Genomic DNA, 21,186 nt, shown 5'->3' with positions numbered 1-21,186 from the left:
AGCACACCTGTAGTCCTAGCTACTAGGGAAGCTGAACTGGGAGGACGGCTTGAGCCTAGGAGTCTAGGATGTAGTAAGCTATAATTGCACCACTGCACTGCTGGAGCCTCGGTGACAGAGTGAGACCTATCTCTAAAAAAGTAAAAAATTCAACAAAAATGTAAAAAATAAAGTTCTTCTCCAACTAATAAGGCAATAAAATGACAAAGGAGGCAAAAATTGTTTATTTACCCAAAACTGGTATTTCAAGGACTAAGTTCAAACAATGAGAATTCAGAAACTCAAAAGAGGCCGGGCGCGGTGGCTCAAGCCTGTAATCCCAGCACTTTGGGAGGCCGAGACGGGCGGATCACAAGGTCAGGAGATCGAGACCATCCTGGCGAACACGGTGAAACCCCGTCTCTACTAAAGAAATACAAAAAACTAGCCGGGCGAGGTGGCGGGCGCCTGTAGTCCCAGCTACTCTGGAGGCTGAGGCCTGGAGAATGGCGTGAACCCGGGAGGCGGAGCTTGCAGTGAGCTGAGATCCGGCCACTGCACTCCAGCCTGGGCTACAGAGCGAAACTCCGTCTCAAAAAAAAAAAAAAAAAAAAAAAAAGAAACTCAAAAGAGCCACTCAAAACAAGCGAAGAATAGAAATTATTTTTGATGTATGAATTCTCCACGCATTCTCACATATAAAATGCTACTAAAATTAGAACAAAAATATTTCAAAAGTGAATTGAAAAAAAAAAAAAAAACACAGTATGAGGTCCGACACAGTGGCTCACATCTGTAATCCCAGCATTTTGGGAGGATCGCTTGAAGCCAGGAATTCGACACCAGCCTAAGTAACAAAGCAAGACCCCATCTCTACAAAAAAAACAAAAAAAAAAAAACAAAAAAAAAAAACACTATGGCCATCTACATACACTAGACTTTTTGAATATATTCTAGCAGGCAGGGAGTGCTGGCTCATGCCTGTAATCCCAGCACTTTGGGAGGCCAAAGTGGGCAGACAACCTGAGATCAGGAGTTTCAAACCACCATGGCCAACATGGCGAAACCCTGTCTCTTCTAAAAATACAAAAAGTAACCAGGTACAGTAGTGTGCGCCTGTAGTCCCAACTACCAGGGAGGCTGAGGCACCAGAATCGCTTGAACCCAGGAGGCAGAGGCTATAGTGAGCGAAGACTGTGTCACCGCACTCCAGCCTGGGTGACAGAGTGGCACTCTGCCTAAAAAATAAATAAACAAGGCTGGGCGCGGTTGGCTCACGCCTATAATCCCAGCACTTCGGAGGCCGAGGCGGGCAGATCACAAGGTCAGGAGATCGAGACCATTCTGGCTAACATGATGAAACCCCGTCTCTACTAAATATACAAAAAAATTAGCCGGTCGTGGTGGCGGGCGCCTGTAGTCCCAGCTACACGGGAGGCTGAGGCAGGAGAATGGCATGAACCTGGGAGGAGGAGCTTGCAGTGAGCTGAGATCACACCACTGCACTTCAGCCTGGGTGACAGAGCGAGACTCAATCTCTAAATAAATAAATAAATAAATAAATAAATAAATAAACATGTACATTCTAGCAGGTCAATATTTAAGTAATAATGCATAAAAGTATAATATTGTTGTTTACCACAGAAATTTGTTACTCGAATATTTCAGTGTAATTACTGAAATAATTAGTTTTAGCTCTTGTTATGTTCAACTTTGCTTAAATTTTATAAAAATTCAATTTTGAAGAACACAGAGGCTGATTAAAAAGCAACGCATTAAGAAAAATTCTGCAAGAGGAGGCCAGGCATGGTGGCTCACACCAGTTATTCCAGCACTTTGGGAGGCTAAGGCAGGTGGATCACCTGAGGTCAGGAGTTTGAGACCAGCCTGGCTAACATGGTGAAACCCCGTTTCTCCTAAAAATACAAAAAATTAGCCGGGCGTGGTGGCAGGAGGCTGTAATCCCAGCTACTCGGGAGGCTGAGACAGGAAAATTGCTTGAACCCAAGAGGCAGAGGTTGCAGTGAACCAAGATGGTGCCATTGCACTCCAGCTTGGGCAACAAGACCAAAACTCCGTCTCAAAAAAAAAAAATAAAAATTGGGAGTCCAAGGCAGGTGGATCACGAGGTCAGGAGATCCAGGCCATCCTGGCTAACACAGTGAAACCCCATCTCTGATAAAAGTACAAAAAATTAGCCGGGCGAGGTGGCAGGCGCCTGTAGTCCCAGCTACTCGGGAGGCTGAGGCAGGAGAATGGCGTGAACCCCAGAGGCAGAGCTTGCAGTGAGCTGAGATAGGGCCACTGCACTTCAGCCTGGGTGACAGTGCAAGACTCCGTTTCAAAAAAAAAAAAAAATCTGCAGGAGGATGAAAACATAGAAACTATTTGCAGGCATGAAAACAAATACTGCTGCTATAGGGAACCTAAAGGAAGAGGGGGCAAGAGCCCCGAGGAGGGGAGGTATTGAGTTGGGACACACTCTCTCTTACTTCCTAGGTACACCCAAGTAGCACCACTGTTGGTGCCATGTCCTCACATGCTTGCATCCCCAGCTTTTTTTTTTTTTTTTTTTGAGACGGAGTCTTGCTCTGTTGCCCAGGCTGGAGTGCAGTGGTGCAATCTCAGCTCACTGCAACCTCTACCTCCCTGGTTCAAGCAATTCCTGTCTCATCCTCCCAAGTAGCCAGGATTACAGGTGCACGCCACCAAACCCAGCTAATTTTTTTGTATTTTTAGTAGAGATGGGGTTTCACCATGTTGACCAGACTGGTCTCAAACTCCTGACCTCAGGCAATCTGCCTACATCTGCCTCCCAAAGTGCTGGGATTACAAGCATTAAGCCACCATGCCTGGCCCCCATTTTTTCTTATTAATCAATCCTGCTTTTGTTTTCACATAAATGGCATCCAATTTACTTTTTTTTTTTTTTTTTTTTTTTTTTTTTTGAGACAGTATCACTCTGTTGCCCAAGCTGGAGTGCAGTGGTGCAATCTCAGCTCACTGCAACCTCTGCCTCCCGGGTTCAAGTGATTCTCCTGCCTCAGCCTCCCAAGTAGCTAGGACTACAGGCGTGCACCACCATGCCCGGCTTATTTTTGTGTTTTTAGTACAGACAGGGTTTTGCCAAGTTGGCCAGGCTGGTCTTAAACTCCCAACCTCAGGTGATCTGCCTGCATCAGCCTCCCAAAGTGCTGCAATTACAGGCGTGAACCACCATGCCCAGCCGTAATTTCTTAAAAGACCAAACTCAGAGGGAAATCCTTACATCCAATAATTGTTAGGTAAACCCTTTTTTATAAAATATAACTGCTTAACCTGGTAAATAGGCTACTTACCTGCTTTGTCTTCATCCTCAGAATCAGAATCAAAATATATATCATCGTAGTACCTTGTAGGAGCTGTGGCAACTTTTCCATTTCCTGAGGAAGATCCTATTCAAACCAGAAGTAAAGTTTACAGACTAAATCATACATAATTCACAAGGTGAAAAACTCCATATATTCTTCCATCACCTCAAAGCAATATCAACTCATTCACAATCTCATTTGATGGTGAAATATTTTCACATCAGTGACTTACTCGATGTCTATGCCCTATACAGTTACAGAGAACTGGCCCTCCTTAAAATGTTCCAAATCTTCAGAAAATTCTTCTCTCTCCCTTCCTACAAATCTCATTAAATAAAATAGCCATATTTTCAGGCTACCAGCACACATATCTCTACCTTTCAGTCATGCAATATACTATGCAGAACATAGAACAAACATTTTGTTCTAAGAAACATTAGGAGAAAAAGGGTAAAAACCCTACAGGAAGTCAGGAGGAATGAGTCAAGGACACATTCTTCTCCTCAGTTGTGCCCAGGGCCATGACATTACCTATACTTACGTCATCATATGCCCATATCCCTAATTCCTTAGTTAGCATCAGCTTTAGTTTTTATTATATTTTTATATGCTTTCAGATCTTTCCAGCTAATACATAGCATATCAACATGGAAATCAATGCTGACGAGTCCTACTTCCTTTTTTTTTGAGACTGAGTCTCACTGTGTTGCCCAGGCTGGAGTGCAATAGCACGATCTTGGCTCACTGCAACCTCTGCCACCCGGGTTCAAGTGATTCCCCTGCCTCACCCTCCTGAGTAGCTGAGATTATAGGCACCTGCCATCGCACCTGGCTAATTTTTTGTATTTATAGTAGAGACGGGGTTTCACCATATTGGCCAGGCTGGTCTTGAGCTCCTTACCTTGTGATCCACCCAACTCGGCTTCCCAAAGTGCTGGGATTACAGGCATGAGCCACTGCACCCAGTCAAAGAGTCCTACTTTCACAAACCAGTTTTCAGGTCAGGTAAATTGTACATAAAGACCAAGTATCAAAATGAAGTATGTTTCATTACTCACTAAATGAAACAGGAATCTGTGATGATACATAATGAAATCTGACACATTTTAGTGCCATCTAACCCTAAAAATACTTCTGTAAGTTTGTGTGTCTTTTAACTCTAGGGTAAAAACTGCAAAACAAAATTATGCAAGTAAACAGTATTAACTAATCTCTTTCCAAGAACACAAGACAGTCATCAAAGAAAACTCCAAGCCAGGCACAGTAGTTTACACCTGTAATCCCAGCACTTTGGCAGGCCAGTGCAGGAAGATCACTTGAGCCAAGAGTTTAAGACCAGCCTGGGCAACATAGTGAGACCCTGTCTCTACAATTTATTTATTTTATTTTATTTTATTTTATTTTTTAGATGGAGTCTAGCTCTGTCGCCCAGGCTGGAGAGCAATGGCACAATCTCAGCTCACTGCAACCTCTGCCTCCTGGGTTCAAACGATTCTCCTGCCTCAGCCTCCTGAGTAGCTGGGATTACAGGTGCACACCACCACGCACAGCTAATTTTTATATTTTTAGTAGAGGTGTGTTTCACTGTGTTGGCCAGGATGGTCTCGAACTCCTCACCTCGTGATTCACCCGCCTCGGCCTCCCAAAGTGCCGGGATTACAAGCGTGAGCCACCAAGCCCAGCCTCTTTTTTTTTTTTTTTTTTTTTGAGATGGAGTCTCACTCCCTCGCTCTCGCTGGAGTGTAGTGCCACAATCTCGGCTCACTGCAACCTCTGCCTTCCGGGTTCAAGCCATTCTCCTGCCTTGGCCTCCCGAGTAGCTGGGACTATAGGTGCGTGCCACCACACCCAACTAATTTTTGTATTTTTAGTAGAGACGGGGTTTCGCCACGTTGGCCAGACTCATCTCGAACTCCTGACCTCAGGTGATCCATCCACCTGGGCCTCCCAAAGTGCTGGGATTACAGGTGTGAGCCACTGCAACCAGTCGCTACAAATTATTTTATTTTATTTTATTTTATTTTATTTTATTTTGAGGCGGAGTCTCCCTGTCTCTCAGGCTGGAGTGCAGTGGCCCTATTTCAGCTCACTACAAGCTCCGCCTCCTGGGTTCACGCCATTCTCCTGCCTCAGCCTCCCGAGTAGCTGGGACTACAGGCGCCCGCCACCATGTCCGGCTGATTTTTTGTATTTTTAGTAGAGACGGGGTTTCACTGTGTTAGCCAGAATGGTCTCAATCTCCTGACCTCGTGATCCACCCGCCTCGGCCTCCCAAAGTGCTGGGATTACAGGTGTGAGTCACCGCGCCCGTGCCAAATTTTTTTTTTTAATTAGCTGGGCACAGTGGTACATGCCTGTAATCTCAGTTATTCAAGAAGCAGAGGTGGGAGGATCATTTGAGCCCAGGAGTTTTAGGCTACAGTGAGCTATGATCATGCCAGTGCACTCCAGCCTGGGTGACAGAATGAGACATTGAACCTAAAGTAATAAATAAATCAATAACTTTTTTATTTTATTTTATTTTTTTTTTTTTGAGACGGAGTCTCACTCTGCTGCCCAGGCTAGAGTGCAGTGGCCGGATCTCAGCTCACTGCAAGCTCCGCCTCCCGGGTTTACGCCATTCTCCTGCCTCAGCCTCCCGAGTAGCTGGGACTACAGGCGCCCGCCACGTCGCCCGGCTAGTTTTTTGTATTTTAGTAGAGACGGGGTTTCACCGTGTTAGCCAGGATGGTCTCGATCTCCCGACCTCGTGATCCGCCCGTCTCGGCCTCCCAAAGTGCTGGGATTACAGGCTTGAGCCACCGCGCCCGGCAATAACTTTTTTAAATGAGAAAAAGAAGACTCTAGCTCAGACTGCCAAATACATTTACTACTTCATTCAATAAATATATATTGAGCACCTATTGAAAGTGCTGGGGACACAGAAGAGCACAAATAAGGTTCCTGCCCTTATAGAGCTTACAAAAATATATATAAAATTGAACCAAAAGTTTACCAGTTCCCAGAGAGGATAACTTGTCCTCCATTGTTTTCATGGTAGAATTTAATTCAGCTTCCATTTCCTTTTCAAATTCATCTTCACTAGATGATTCACTTTCTCCAGTAAGACATTCTCTGATGAGTTTTCGTTTTTGGTCAGGAGTTCCATGTAAAAGCACATCCACTTCATCCTCAGAGCTAGTATATATTTAAATCCAAAAGAATATGAATATTTAAAAATTAAAATAATTTAAAACTCCCAGCATCTCACTGTTCAACAATTGTAAGTATTACATGGTTGGTTGCATTTGATATACTTATATATTACATATAGCTATTCTCACTTAATAGGCCAGTTCTGCATATTTCCAATCTTTTTTTTTTTTTTTTTTTTTTTGGAGATGGCATCTTACTCTGTCACCCAAGCTGGAGTGCAGTCGCATGATCTCAGTTCACTGCAACCTCCACCTCCCCGGTTCAAGCAATCCTCCCACCTCAGCTTCCCCAGTAGCTGGAACTACAGGCACATGCCACCATTCCCAGTCTTTTTTTTTTTTAATTTTTGTAGAAATGGGGTTTTGCCATGTTGCCCAGACTGGGTTTTTTTTTTTTCTTTTTCTTTTTCTTTTTTTCTTTTTTTTGAGATAGAGTCTCGCTCTTGTCACCCACGCTGTAGTACAGTGGCATGATTTCTGCTCACTGCAACCTCCGCCTCCTGGGTTCAAGCAATTCTCCTGCCTCAGGATTCAGAATCCGTCTCAAAAAATACATAGATAGATCTATAAATAGATAGATATCCTGGTTGTGATACTGCACTATAGTTTTGTAGTATGTTAACACTGGAGGAAACTGGAGAAAGGGTACACAGGATCTCTCTGTATTATTATTTTTTTTTTTTTCTGAGATGGGGGTCTCACTGTGTTGCCCAGGCTGGAGTGCAATGGTGCCATCTTGGCTCACTGAAACCTCTGCCTCCCAGGCTCAAGCCAACCAACTGCCTCACCCTCCCACCCTCACCACAGATACGCACCCCCATACCCAGCTAATATTTTGTATTTTTGGTAGAGACATGATTTCATCATGTTGCTCAGGCTGATCTTGAACTCTTGAGTTCAAGTGATTCTCCTGCCTTGGCCTCCCAAAGTGCTGGGATTACAGGTGTGAGCCACTGCACCAGACCTGTATTATTTCTTATAACTGAATGTGAATCTACAAAAACTTCAAAATAAAATGTTTAATTTTAAAAAACTGAATCACAAAGCGAGAGTTATTTTTTCTACAAATTTTCTTCAATTCTTTTGATTATTTCAACCAAAGTCTCAGTTTTCAGCACTACTGGGAAAGGCAATAATAAATCATGGACACTGGAAAAGCAAGTTAAGTATGCCAAGAATGCAAGGTTCTGACCACTGTTCACTCCAGCCATTTCTCAGGATTGTGTTTGCAACAAACAACCTTGAGGAATGAGATAATGTCTCCTTCCAGGACAAAGAGCAGGTGTATTTACTGTCTGCCATGAAAGAGGTGGATTCTCCAAGCTCAAGTATTCTTTAGCCACGATGCCAACCCACTGAATGTGCAGCATTCTTCTAGGACCATCAGCATAATACCTGTAGGGTTGACAAGCAAGAGCAAGCCACACAAACATGATGCTCATGCTGCTTGCTGTGCTATGTGTAGTCTTATCTTTGACCCAGGAGTCTCATGTCTTCGGTCAGCTACCGTGAAACAGTAACAGGCTACAATGTATTAGCTTATAAATAGTGTAAAATTAAATCCTGACAGACACCTCTCTAACACTAATCTCCCTTTTTAAAATAATAACCATTTGGCTCAGAGCCTTCAACAGGCAATATTGTCTGATAACACTGTTATGTTTTTATAATATTTATCTTTACAGTTACCTTACCAGTGGCAACTGTCACAGGATTATAAAGCTTCCTTAAAGAAATGATACAACAGGCTGGGCTCAGTGGCCCATCCTTGTAATCCTAGCACTTTGGGAGCCTGAGGTGGGCGGATCGCCTAAGGTCAGGAGTTCGAGACCGGCCCGGCCAACATGGTGAAACTCCGTCTCTACTAAAAATACAAAAAATAAGCCGGGTGTGGTAGCTCGTGCCTGTAATCCCAGCTACCCAGGAGGCTGAGACAGGAGAATTGCTGGAACCCAGGAGGTGGAGGCTACAGTGAACCAAGATCACGCCACTGTACTCCAGCCTGGCTGACAGAGTGAGACTCTGTCTCAAAATAAATAAATAAATAAGACATATATATATCTCCTTTCACAGACAGGACCCATTAACTGAAACTCTTTTTCGTAGGGAATCCTGGTATTCATCCTCACTCCCCACAAAAGAAATCTTAACAGCAGTCTGATTTCCCATGCATCCAATGTCTCCCCATGACAATATGAGGAAACATTGTTCTTTTGATATTTTTTTTCTTTTTTCTTTTTTTTTTTTTTTGAGACGGAGTCTCGCTGTGTCTCCCAGGCTGGAGTGCAGTGGCGTGATCTCGGCTCACTGCAAGCTCCGCCTCCCGGGTTCACGCCATTCTCCCGCCTCAGCCTCCCAAGTAGCTGAGACTACAGGCGCCCGCCACCACGCCCGGCTAGTTTTTTGTATTTTTAGTAGAGACGGGGTTTCACCATGTTAGCCAGGATAGTCTCGATCTCCTGACCTCGTGATCCACCCGCCTCGGCCTCCCAAAGTGCTGGGATTACAGGCTTGAGCCACCGCGCCCGGCCTTTTTTTTTCTTTTTTTAAGAAATGAGGTCTCACTATGTTGCCCAGGCTGTTCCTTTACTACTAGGCTCAAGAGATTCTCCCGCCTTAGCCTCCCAAAGTCCTGGGATTACAGGCATGGGCCACCACACCTGGCCAACGTTGTTAATGAAAGCACAGCTTTACAGAAAGCTTCTTTGGACAGAATGAATGTTTTAAAGTTTAACAATAGGATTTGCTGACAGCTTAAGAAATAACTAAATTTGTGTGGAAATCTCTTGGCAAAATAGCTTCAAGTTTCCCTGGTAGAATAAAGACCTCCCTTCTGGAAATACCACGAACCTTCTTCTGTGACTATCTCAGGTCAATATTTTCTACAACGCACTGCCAAGATATACGTACTTTATCTTATTACCCTTATTATACTATAAGCCTCTGGAAGACAAGGACCTTATGATTTCCCACTGTTGCTCAGAGCAAGCATAAAACAGTCTCCGTTAAAAAAAAAAAAAAAGGCTATTCAACATTCCCTTATTTCTGTTTACGGCAGTTTAGTCTTCAAGATGGACACTTCACATTAAGTCCTGTGAGCCTCACAACAAACGTAGTGTGTTACACTGTGCTATATAGGTTATACAACTATACGTTATTATAGTTCAATTTTACAGGTGAGTAATCGAGGATAAGTGACTTGCCTTCCGTCACTCTGCTACTAAGCTGTAGAGGTAGGTTTCGATCTCATTGCTTTTGAAGATTTACACGCGATCCCCCGTGATTCCGGAATATCCCTCTTCCTACAGGAGACATCGGCCCCGCCCTCCCCGGGGCTGCGCGACCCCATCAGGAAAGCCCTTTAGCCTCGCACAAGTGACAGTGAGGTACGACAGGCTCCCGAGCCGCCAGGGTCTGCATAGGCTCGGCAGGCGCAACGAGTGAGGCGATCAAAGCCAGGCCTCGACCCAAATCCTCGGGGGCCAGGGTGGGGCAGGGGCCCACCTGCTTAAAGCCGGATCCTCGTCGCTAGGCTCTTCAACCGCGTAGGGGTCGTAATCATCCGGAAGCCGGTTCATGGTGGCCTGCAGCGGCCTACACCATCCACAAGCGATTTGCAGCGTCTCTGTTTACACTGCAGGTCCAGTCCCTAAAGCTCCCCTGACGCCACTTCCGTCTGAACTTCCGAGACCCCTTGCGCGCCTGCGCAGACCGACCAAAGCAAGGGGGGCACGTAGAGGGCGGGGAAGGGGCGGAGCAGGAGCGAAAAGGGGCGGAGACGGGGGCAGGTCTTAATCCCACCATTTTCTTCCGCGGCTTCTGCTTACAGGAAAATAGCAGCTACCTTGCCACCAAAAATAATGATGGGCACTCTCGTAAGTGGTAGTCTCTGAGGGGAACACGCTACATGCAGTGTCTCATCACCTACGAAGCAGGAATCTAGACGCTGAGGGACACACGGCCCGAAATCCAATAGGTCCTCAGACACCAGCACCCGCATCTCGCCAACCTCGCCTCTAACCCTTATGCCTTCCACACCGTGAGGCTCTCAACCGCTCCTTCACACTGTTCACTCCTCAGTCTGACTTTGGCCTCGACAATCTACCGAAAAGTTATATTTTCTTGTCATCTTCCCAGTCCCCACTTTTGCTCAGCCCTCAACTGATCCCACTCGATACTTGAGGAGACCAGGCAGATGACAGCCACTTGATCTCCATCGGGAGACTGTTTCCAACCCTGTTTCTGAACGAGGAACTCGGGTTCCTGCCTCCTACTGAGACACCGTAGCACTCTCTAAAATGTGAAGTAGCTGTAATAAATCTACTCCTATATAATGCTTTACAGTGCAGGTCTTAGTTTTTCTTTTTTCTCGTTTCTTTTGAAATGGCATCTCGAACAAAGTCCACCAATCCCTTTACAAAAGAATGAACTGCTCCTCTGTGTGTACTTCATAGAAGGTGGAATCGGACAGAGGCAGGTTAGCGACAGTTATTCCTGAAATACAGGAGCAAAGTACAGTCTGTTGTGGTTTCCAGGATTCCACGCCTAGCTCAGCCAATTAAGCATGAGACATATACCAGTGAGCCACTTAGTAGTTATGCGAGTGGATAGATTGGTATGTAGAGGGAAAGAGGTCTGCTGTAAAGAACAACACTTGTTTGTCTGTGGGGAAAGAACAGTAGAATACTTGAGATGAAAGTTGGCATACAAATAGGATACTGTCGCCAGTAGTTATATTACAAACACTGTCGGCCTTTCTAATGTGAATGAACATTACTGTCATTCCTAGTTTAAAGTTAGGTTGCGTGGTTGGATTTTTCCACTATCTTTTTCTAATTTTTCTACCATTTGGAGACCCATAGGGATTTGGGCCTGTCACCCCTTGGATGGGTTCCTAGTTTGTTTACATTTTCCTGAACCCTCCTGAGCGCCCATTCTTGGTCTAGTCCCCGGTCGTGATGATTCCACACTTCCTCAGCAGCATGTTCTCTTGTCTCATTCATGAGCTGATCAGTGTTTCGTCTCTTTAACTGACGTGTTCCCCAGTGCTGTTTGAACTGTTGATTTTCCGTTGCTGGCTGAGTGCGTTTTGTCCTTCACATAACCTTCACTGGTAAAAATAAGCCCATGTGATGTCCACCAGTGGATGAAGGCAGGACCAAGAGCCCTAGCTTCTGGATCCAGGTCTAGCCCCTTCATCTGCTGCTCTGTGGCCCAGGGCAGGTTTGCTTGACCTCTGCCTCAGTTTTCTACTCTAAAGGACATATTGACCTACCTCACAGGGGTGTTGTGAGGATTAATAAACGTTGGTACTGTGCTTTGGAAATGTGAAAACGCTGTGTAAATGTTAAGAAATACTAAGTATAGGGCCAAAAGCTATACAGTGTTTCACTTACCCATTTGCTATTCTGTACCAAGGTGATCTTTTCTGGGGAAGGAAGTAGAGTGGAAGGTGCATCCCTCGGCCCCTGGTTTACATTGTTAGAGTGCTTATTGTGGGAACGCACTCTAAAACGTGGGCGTAGAATGAAAGCAGCAGTCCAGTGGTCCTGCCTTTTCTGCAGTTTCACTTTTCTTCAAGTTACAGCAGTTACCTGAAATCTGAAAACATTAAATGAAAAACTGCAGAAACGATTTATGTTTTAAATTTTATGTTGTTCTGAGCAGCGTGATGAAATCTGTTGCCGTCCTACCTGGAACATTGAGTCACGCCTCTGTCCAGTGTGTCCATGCTGTATACACTGTCCACCCATCAACCACTAAATAGCTGTCTTGGTTGTCAACATAACAGATCACAAGAAGATTGAGGTTGGGTGCGGTGGCTTACCCCTGTAATCCCAGCACTTTGGGGGTCCAAAGTGGGAAGATTGCTTGAGCCCAGGAGTTCAAGACCAGCCTGGGCAACTAAGCTAAAACTAAATCGCTATCGCTAAAAAAAATTTTAAAACTTTTTGGCTGTCAGCAGTGGCTCACGCCTATAATCCCAGCACTTTGGGAGGCCAAGGGGGGCGGATCACGAGGTCGTGAGATCAAGACCATCCTGGGTAACAGGGTGAAACCCGGTCTCTCTACTAAAAATAACAAAAAATTAGCCGGGCTTGGTGGCGGGCGCCTGTAGTCCCAGTTACTCGGGAGGCTGAGGCGGGAGAATCACTTGAACCCGGGAGGCGGAGGTTGCAGTGAGCTGAGATCGTGCTACCGCACTCCAGCCTGGTGACAGAGCGAGACTCCGTCTCAAAAATGTGTGTGTGTGTGTGTGTGTGTGTGTGTGTGTGTGTATTACATTAGAAGAAAAGCAAACAAGTCTAGAGAGTTGGTTGTGGTCCTAGGACTTGTAACAGGACACGTAAACTGGAGCTGAGGCTGCCATCGTGGGGTGACCTTTGGGGATTCTATGCGCTGATGCTGAGCAAGCAAAGAGAAGCAAGAGTTTGGAGCAAACAGAGAGAAGCAGGGAGGCTTTCCGTGACCCCCCTGTCTAACATGTTAAGCCCTCAACCGCAGCCTTTTCTCTCCACGCCCTCTTCTCTATCCCGTGGTCCACGTTTTTCCCCCTTCTGCTGCATATTACTTGTCTGCTCACTGTCCGTCTCCCCGTTCCATTTCTCTATTGCTTCCCGAAAAGACCACCCTCAAAACGTAAGGGCTTTGCAACAACAATGATCATGCATTTCTATCCCCAAATCCACAGTTTTGATGTTCTGCTCCCTGATGCCTAGGGTCTCGGTTGGGGACTGAAACTGTTTCCATGTATTTCTCTCCACAAAGCCTCGGGCTTCCTCACGACAGGGCAGCCTGCGTAGTCAGCCTTCTTCCATGACGGCGCAAACCTCCCAGACGATTCCCGGAGACCCAGATGCCTTTGGAGCTGTAAGGATGCCTCCCACCCAGCCTCGGGAGCCCCTGGACATCGCTTCTGCCAAATGCCGTTGTGCATAAGGCCAAACCAGATCCAAGGAGAGGGGAATTGGACTCTACTTCTCAGTGGGAGAAGTAGTAAAGAAGAAAGTTCTCGGGTTACTGTCCAAAAAAATCGGCCGGGCGCGGTCGCTCTGGGAGGCCGAAGCGAGCGGATCACCTGAGGTCAGGAGTTCAAGACCAGCCTGGTCTGCTAAAATAAAAAAATTAGCCGGGCATGATGACGGGTGCCTGTAATCCCAGCTACTCGGGAGGCTGAGACGGGAGAATCGCTTGAACCCGGGGAGATCGCGCCACTGCACTCCAGCCTGGGCGGCTGAGCGAGATTCCGTCTCAAAAAAAAAAATCGAGGACGGCTCACCATCTGAGCATAAAATGAAGGTTGAACAGATTACCTAGAATATCTCAGATCGGGTGAATTGACTATAAAACATAACAGTGGCCGGGCATGGTGGTTCACGCCTGTAATCCCAACACTTCGAGAGGCTGAGAGTGGGCAAATCACCTGAGGTTGGGAGTTCGAGACCAGCCTACCAACATGGAGAAAACCCGTCGTCTCTACTAAAAATACGAAATTAGCCGGGCGTGGTGGCGCATGCCTGTAATCCCAGCTACTCGGGAGGCTGAGGCAGGAGAATCGCTTGAACCCGGGAGGCGGAGGTTGCGGTGAGATGAAATCGCGCCATTGCACTCCAGCCTGGACAACAAGAGCGAAACTCCGTCTCAAACAACAACAACAACAACAACAACAACAACAACAACAATAATAATAATATAATAATAATAACAACAGTGTATTTACAGATTTTCCCAAGTGTTTAAACACGGTCTGTTGTCCAGCGTTATACACTTAACTCGACCAGTGCACGCACGGTTTGCATAGTGGACAACTTTGTACTTTGTCCTGATTTTTTTTCCTTCAAAGTAAGAGGCTTGATTCTCCTCCGACTCCACCCGGCCCCTCTCCTTTAGGTTCTCCTGTTAGTTGCAGCCATTTCTGACAGGCCTACCAGGGAAGATGCTCAAGGAAAACGATGTTCTGTCAAGCTGCTTGGGGAAATCTTAGTGCTTAATGTTTAACCGGGGGGAGGAGGGGAACCTCATAATAGTTGTGTCCTGTGGGGAAGACTTCTGTTGGGCTGGCGAGAAGAGAAGGGGCCGAAACTTGCTTTTTGCTGAGAGGAAGGTGAGCCCAAACCCGAGCCCCGCCCGGCCCAGACGCTAGGTCCCTCGGGGACTGGGCGGTGGGGCCGCAAGCTCTTTCTCTCTCCCCCCCCCCCCCCCCCCCCCCCTCTCTCTCTCCCCTCTCTCTCCTCCTCTCTCCCCCTATTCTCTTCTCTTTTTCTCTCTCTCTTTCCCCCTCTTCTTCTTCTCGCTCTCTCCCTCTCGCCCTCTTCTTCTCTCTCTCTCTCTCTCACTGTCTCTCTCTCTCTCTCTCTCTCTCTGTGTGTCTGTCTCTCTCTCTGTGTCTCGGTGTCTCTCTCTCTCGTCCTCTCAGGGCTCCCTTTCAGGTCCCAGACTCCCGGCCGCGCCCCCACTTGCGCCCACCCAGCCCCGAGACACTCAGGCCTGTCCCTCAGTAGGTCCCCGGGCAGGCAGCTGGAGAGACCGGAGCGCCGGGGACGTCCCCCAGCGGGGGCGTGGCGTATGCAGATGAGCACGGCGCGCGGAGGCTGCCGGTCACGTTCGGTCTGGAATCCCACGTCCCGTGCGGATTTCCAAGTGCTGCCGGTGTGACTTTCCCTAGCAGCGAGGGTGGAGTAAGGGGACTGGAGAGGGTGAGGCGGCTGGGGCCGCATGAGAGAAGTGACCGTGTGTTAGAGAGTGGTGGGCACGAGAGTGTGAGAGGAAGCGGGAATGACATCTCATACTTACCTGGCAGGGGAGATACCATGATCACGAAGGTGGTTTTCCCAGGGCGAGGCTTATCCATTGCACTCCGGATGTGCTGACCCCTGCGATTTCCCCAAATGTGGGAAACTCGACTGCATAATTTGTGGTAGTGGGGGACTGCGTTCGCGCTTTCCCTGGTATTCAAAAGGTTGAAAAGCAGGCGGGAGCAGATAGTGTGTGTGTGTTTTTTTTTTTTTTTTTTTGTCGAGAGGACTGCTCTTGTTTCTCTACCCCCGCCCGCGGAAGAGCTTTTGGCAACGGGTTGGCTGAAAACGCTTTTCCAAGCCAAAGCCGCGTTTTTCCTGCAAGTTTGGGGTGTGTAGAGGAAAAAGCCAGAACAGCTTTCTCCGGCGTGGACTAACTAGGCCCGTGAGGAAAATATCCCAGGATCTGTTAACCGCTAGCAGAAACGACAGAGTATGTATGGGCAATTAATCCTGGTACAGGCAAGTATCCGGCTCAGAGGTTTAGAAAGGACCCGTCAGGGTTGACTTTCCCCGCGTCCCCACCTAGGGGGAGATCGACTCCGCGGGAGCTGCTGATCCCACCCAGGCAGGTGCTGGGCTTGTAGGCAGCAGGATCTTCTGGAAGCAGACGTGTCATGCATGACAGTGAAGGCCGGACTACAAGGCCCTCAAGAACCGTTTGGGTCCTCGCTAATGGCCTTGGGAGACCACGCAAGACTGGTCAGAAAAAGCCATGTAGAAAGGCTTTTCATGGGCCGGGCGCGGTGACTCGCCTCTAAACCCAGCACTTTGAGAGGCCGAGACGAGCGGATCACTTGACGCCAGGAGTTGGAGACCAACCCGGGCAACATGGTGAAAATACAAAAAATTAGCCGGGCGTCGTGGCTCGTGCCTGTAATTCCAGCTGCTCGAGAGGCCGAGGCAGGAGAATTGCTTAAACCCGGGAGGCGGAGGTTGCACTGAGCCGAGATGGCGCCACTGCACTCCAGCCTGGGCGACAGAGCAAGACTCCGTCAAAAAAAAAAAAAAAAAAAAGGAAGGAAAGAAGGGAGGGAGGGAGGCTTTTCATGAATACTTTTAGAGTCTCCTGACAGCCTCTGTACATGTTCCCAGGAGGAAACAAGACACTCTGATGTTCAGGGCCACCATCCTGACATGGACCTTTCCTTCAATTATAATGTTGCCATTTTGCTATCTTAAGACCCTTATGTCCAAGCCTTCTCAGACCTCGGCACCCCCGGGATATGTGTAATAGAAGGGTAAATACAGGCTAGGCGCCGTGGCTCACGCCTTGTAATCCCAGCACTTTGGGAGGCCCAGGTGGGCAGATCACCTGAGGTCAGGAGTTCGAGACCAGCTTGACCAACATGGCAAAATCCTGTCTCTACTAAAACTACAAAAATTAGCCGGGCGTGGTGGTGCGTGCCTGTAATCCCAGCTACTCGGGAGGCTGAGGCAGGAGAATCGCTTGAACCCAGGAGTCGGAGAGGTTGCAGTGAGCCGAGATCATGCCACTTGTACCACTCCAGCCAGCCTGGGTGACAGAGCGAGACTCTGTCTCAAAAAAAAAAAAAAAAGTAAATACAGAACTGGAAGAAGGAAAGAAAAATGTTGGCCGGGCACGGTGGCTCACGCCTGTAATCCCAGCACTTTGGGAGGCCGAGGCGAGAGGATCACTTCTTGAGCCCAGGAGTTGGAGACCAGCCTGGGCAACACAGCGAGAGACCTCGTCTCTAAATTAAACCAAACCAAACCAAAACAAAACAAAACAAAACAAAACAAAAGGCAGGAGGAGGCTGCAGTGAGCAGTGATGTTGCCACTGCACTCCCACCCGAGTGACAAGAGCCTGCCTCAAAAAAGAAAAAACATGTGCCCCTGGTGCCATAACGAAAAGAGACGTTTCCCCTTCCTTTGAGGCGTGAGTCTCTGCTTTTTGAGACAGGGTCTCTCTCTGTCACCCAGGCTGGGGTGCAGTGGCGTTATCCTGGCTTACTCTGCAGCCTCGAACTCCTGGGTTCAGGCGGTCCTCCGGCCTCAGCCTGCCTCCTAGCTGGAACCACAGGTGTGCGTTACCACACAAGGCTAACTGGCTAATTTTAATTTTGTTTTGTTTTGTTTTGTTTTGATAGAGACGGTGTCTTCCTATGTTGCCCAGGCTGGCCTCAAACTCCTGGGCCCAAGCGATCCTTCCGCCTCGGCCCCCCAAAATGCTGAAATTACGGGTGTCAGCCGCCACGCCTGGCCTACGTGAGTCATATTAACAGCTAAATAAGCCTCTTGCCAGTTTTACAACCTAGGAAGGTTTACCCTTGAGGGCCTTGAAGCCACCAACTCAAAAGGTAAATATCAAGGAAGATAGTGTCCCCCATCTCCTTTCTATCTCTGGGAATGTACTTGACTGGTTGATTGATATTTATGTACTGGTTTTTTGTTTTTTTTTTTCTTTTTTGAGACAGAGTCTTGCTCTATCGCCCGGGCTGGAGTGCAGTGGCGCAATCTCGGCTCACTGCAACCTCCGCCTCCCGGGTTCAAGCGATGCTCCTGCCTCAGTCTCCCAAGTAGCTGGGATTACAGGCGTGTGCCACCACGTCCGGCTAATTTTGTATTTGTAGTACAGACGAGGTTTCACCATGTTCGCCAGGCTGGTCTCAAACTCTTGACCTCAGGTAATCCGCCCGCCTCGGCCTCCCAGAGTGCTGGGATTACAGGCGTGAGCCACTGCACCCGACCTCTATCTCTGGGAATTTAGCCTAGGTGGCTGGCTCCAAGTTATCACTACCTCCTTGTCATGGAGGTATCAGAGGCTTTATTTTCCCTTTGGCTAAAGGCAGTTAATAACACAGCTGACCGCTCCAATTACCAGTTGAATTGAGGATGAACTGTGTGTAGCAAATGGTGCTAAGTTTCCTTCTCGAGGACAAATTCTTGACAACATGTATTTCAGGGCTTGCATCTGCCTACCTATGTAAAGGGGTGACATTTCCTGGGGCTATAAACGGAATTGGCGGCCGGACGCGGTGGCTCACACCTTCAATCCCATCCCTTTGGGAAGCCAAGGCGGGAGGGTCACTTGAGCCCAGGAGTTTGAGACCAGTCTGGGCAACATATGGAGACTTCCTGTCTACTTAAAAAAAGAAAAGAAAAAAAGAAACATTGCAGTTCTGTATCCAGAAGTCCCAGAGTCTACCATTGATTTCCTCAGCAGTTTCTCCAGGCTGTCTCAGAATTTACTGGCATAGATCCAGGAGCAGATCAAAATTCTGCCCAGGTCTTAGCCCACCTTTGTCTCGGCTCTCTTACTGACTATCCAAACTCAAGTTAGGCAAAAAGTGGTAGGGTAGGCCCGGCGTGGTGGCTCACGCCTGTTATCCCAGCACTTTGGGAGGCCGAGGCGGGGACGGATCACCTGAAGTCGAGACCAGCCTGGCCAACGTGGCAAAACCCCGTCTCTACTGAAAGTACAAAAATTAGCTGGGTGTGGTGGTGTGTGCCTGTAATCCCAGCTACTCGGGAGGCTAAAGTAGGAGAATCGCTTGAACCCGGGAGGCGGGGATCTCCCTGCAGTGAGCCAAGATCACACCACTGCATTCCAGCCTGAGCAATACAGCGAGACTCTACTAAGATTTGGGACAGTCTAGAGAAAGAAGAAAAGAGGAAAGGCTAAACTGCTGTGCTAGCTGCTCACAACTAAGGGGAATCTGTCCCTACTCTGGATCTCCTATGAGGGGAGCAAAGGAAACAGGAAAACCTTTTAAGTCGTTATTGCAAGGGCCAGGAGAGCAGAAGAGGGATTGTAGAAAGAGACTTCAGAGGGCTGCGTGCGGTGGCTCACGCCTGTAATCTCAGCACTTTCGGAGGCTGAGGCGGGCAGATCATAAGGTCAGGAGATCGAGATCATCCTGGCCAACATGGTGAAACCCCATCTCTACTAAAAATACAAAACTTAGGTTTGCGCGGTGGCCCACGCCTGTAGTCCCAGCTACTCCGGAGGCTGAGGCAGGAGAATTGCTTGAACCCGGGAGGTGGAGATCTCCCTGCAGTGAACCGAGATCGCACCGCTGCACTCCAGCCTGGGCAAGGGACCGAGACTCCGTCTCAAAAAAAAAAAAAAAAGAAAAAGAAAAAGAAAGAAAGGAAAGAGACACCAGAGAATGCAGAAGTTGCAGGGACCAGGGAATCAGGAGAGCCCAGAAGGACAAAACTCTTAGCTGAAAAATAATTGTGAAATATCGCAAAATTGACAGATTGGGGGAGTCTTGGCAGGGGAAACAGGAGAACCAACCCTATGTGTCAATAACTTCTTCAGCCCAAAAAATAGCCTTACCTTCTTTGACAGATACTGGTGCTACTTTTTTTTTTTTTTTTTTTTTTTTTCTGAGACAGAGTCTTGCTCTGTCACCCAGGCTAGAGTGCAGTGTCATGATCTTGGCTCACTGCAACCTCTGCCTCTCAGGTTCAGGTGATTCTCCTGCCTCAGTCTCCTGAGTAGCTGGGATTACAGGCACCCACCACCAGGCCCAGCTGATTTTTGTATTTTTAGTAGAGACGGGGTTTCATCATGTTGGCCAGGCTGGTCTCAAACTCCTGACCTCAAGTGATCCGCCCGCCTCCACCTCCCCAAGCGTTGGGATTATAGGCATGAGCCACTGCCCCTGGTCCTTCAATGCTACTTATTCTTCAGGTTCTTCTGAAATTTCCCGATTTTCATCTGGTGACAGATCAATGCAGGTTGTTGATTTTCCAGGTAAACTTTCTACTTGCTACTTTTCGCTGGCAGTTCTCATACAGATAGGCCCTCTGACTGAGGAATGTGTGTTCTTTCATTCTCTTGATTCTCCTGTAAACCTACTGGGAAGACACCTGTGTAAATTAAAGACTACCTACCATCATCTGCACTCTGGATGGAATATTTTGTGGAACTCCTTGGAGAAAGAGACACCTAGTTGGTACTTGTATGCCTTCTGAAAGAAAAGGAGTATGGCAGAGAGAGAGAGAGAGTTTCACAGTGAACTGGAAAAGCATCCGGGCTGAAACAAATTGGTGCATGCATGACATTAGACATTAGGGAATAATGATGCTATTTGGAGAGAGAGAACCAATAACTCACCAAAAGGACAAACCATGGTCAGGTATAAAATGATATCCTTTGTAGAGAACTCAATTTGACGGAATAAAACCGTTTATATAACAATTAAACAACGAAACAAACAACAACAAAAAAAATAGGAGCCTATTTTTAAAAGGCCCTTGTAGCCAGGTTCGGTGGCTCAAGCCTGTAATCCCAGAAACTTTGGGAGGCTGAGGCAGGAGGACCGCTTGAGACCAGGAGTTTGAGATTAGCCTGGGCAACATAGGGAAACCTGTCTCTATTTTAAAAAATAGTAATAGAAGAAGAAGAGAAAGAAAAATTAAGGCTGGGCACGCTGGCTCATGCCTGTAATCCCAGCACTTTGGAAGGCTGAGACAGGTGGATCACTTGAGGTCAGGAGTTGGAGACCAGCCTGGCCAACATGGTGAAACCCCATCTCTACTAAAACACAAAAATTAGCTGGGCATGGTGCTGCGTGCCTGTAAGGGACACTGAGGCAGGAGAATCGCTTCAATCAGGGAGGCGGAAGCTGCAGTGAGCTGAGATCACACCACTGCATTCCAGCCAGGGCGACAAGAAGGAAACTCCGCTAAAAAAAAAAAAAGAAAGAGGCCAGGCACGGTGGCTCACCCCTGTAATCCCAGCACTTTGGGAGGCCAAGGCAGGTGGATCACTTGAGGTCAGTAGTTCGAGACCAGACTGATCAACATGCTGAAACCCTGTGTCTACTAAAAATACAGAATTAGCCGGGTGTGGTGGTGCACACCTGTAATCCCAGCTACTCAGGAGGCTGAGG

At 47.6% G+C, this 21,186-nt stretch overlaps 1 protein-coding gene and 1 non-coding gene across 3 annotated transcripts in view; one reads left to right on the top strand and one right to left on the bottom strand.

Annotated features, from left to right (window-relative positions):
• EAPP (E2F associated phosphoprotein) overlaps positions 1-10,227 on the bottom strand; it is a 29,050-nt gene extending 18,823 nt beyond the window's left edge. Inside the window, exons 1-3 of one of the 2 annotated variants that reach the window (XM_050798119.1) lie at positions 10,028-10,227; positions 6,325-6,506; positions 3,318-3,413 (exon numbers count right to left, since the gene is read on the bottom strand). In XM_050798119.1, coding sequence (XP_050654076.1) covers positions 3,318-3,413; positions 6,325-6,506; positions 10,028-10,101 — 352 coding nt within the window. In that variant the 5' untranslated portion in view covers positions 10,102-10,227. The remainder of the gene's footprint in view (positions 1-3,317; positions 3,414-6,324; positions 6,507-10,027) is intronic. The other variant, XM_050798120.1, reaches the window with a different exon arrangement.
• A 5,081-nt stretch (positions 10,228-15,308) lies between these two features.
• LOC126960257 (U1 spliceosomal RNA) lies at positions 15,309-15,472 on the top strand. Its single transcript, XR_007727824.1, has one exon. It is a non-coding gene; the product is annotated as a U1 spliceosomal RNA (small nuclear RNA).
• The last annotated feature ends 5,714 nt before the right edge of the window (positions 15,473-21,186 follow it).

This window comes from Macaca thibetana, chromosome 7, assembly GCF_024542745.1.
Source record: "Macaca thibetana thibetana isolate TM-01 chromosome 7, ASM2454274v1, whole genome shotgun sequence".
NCBI lineage: Eukaryota > Metazoa > Chordata > Mammalia > Primates > Cercopithecidae > Macaca > Macaca thibetana.
The sequence above is the reverse complement of the archived record's forward strand: the minus strand, read 5'-3'. Positions and strand labels throughout refer to the sequence as shown.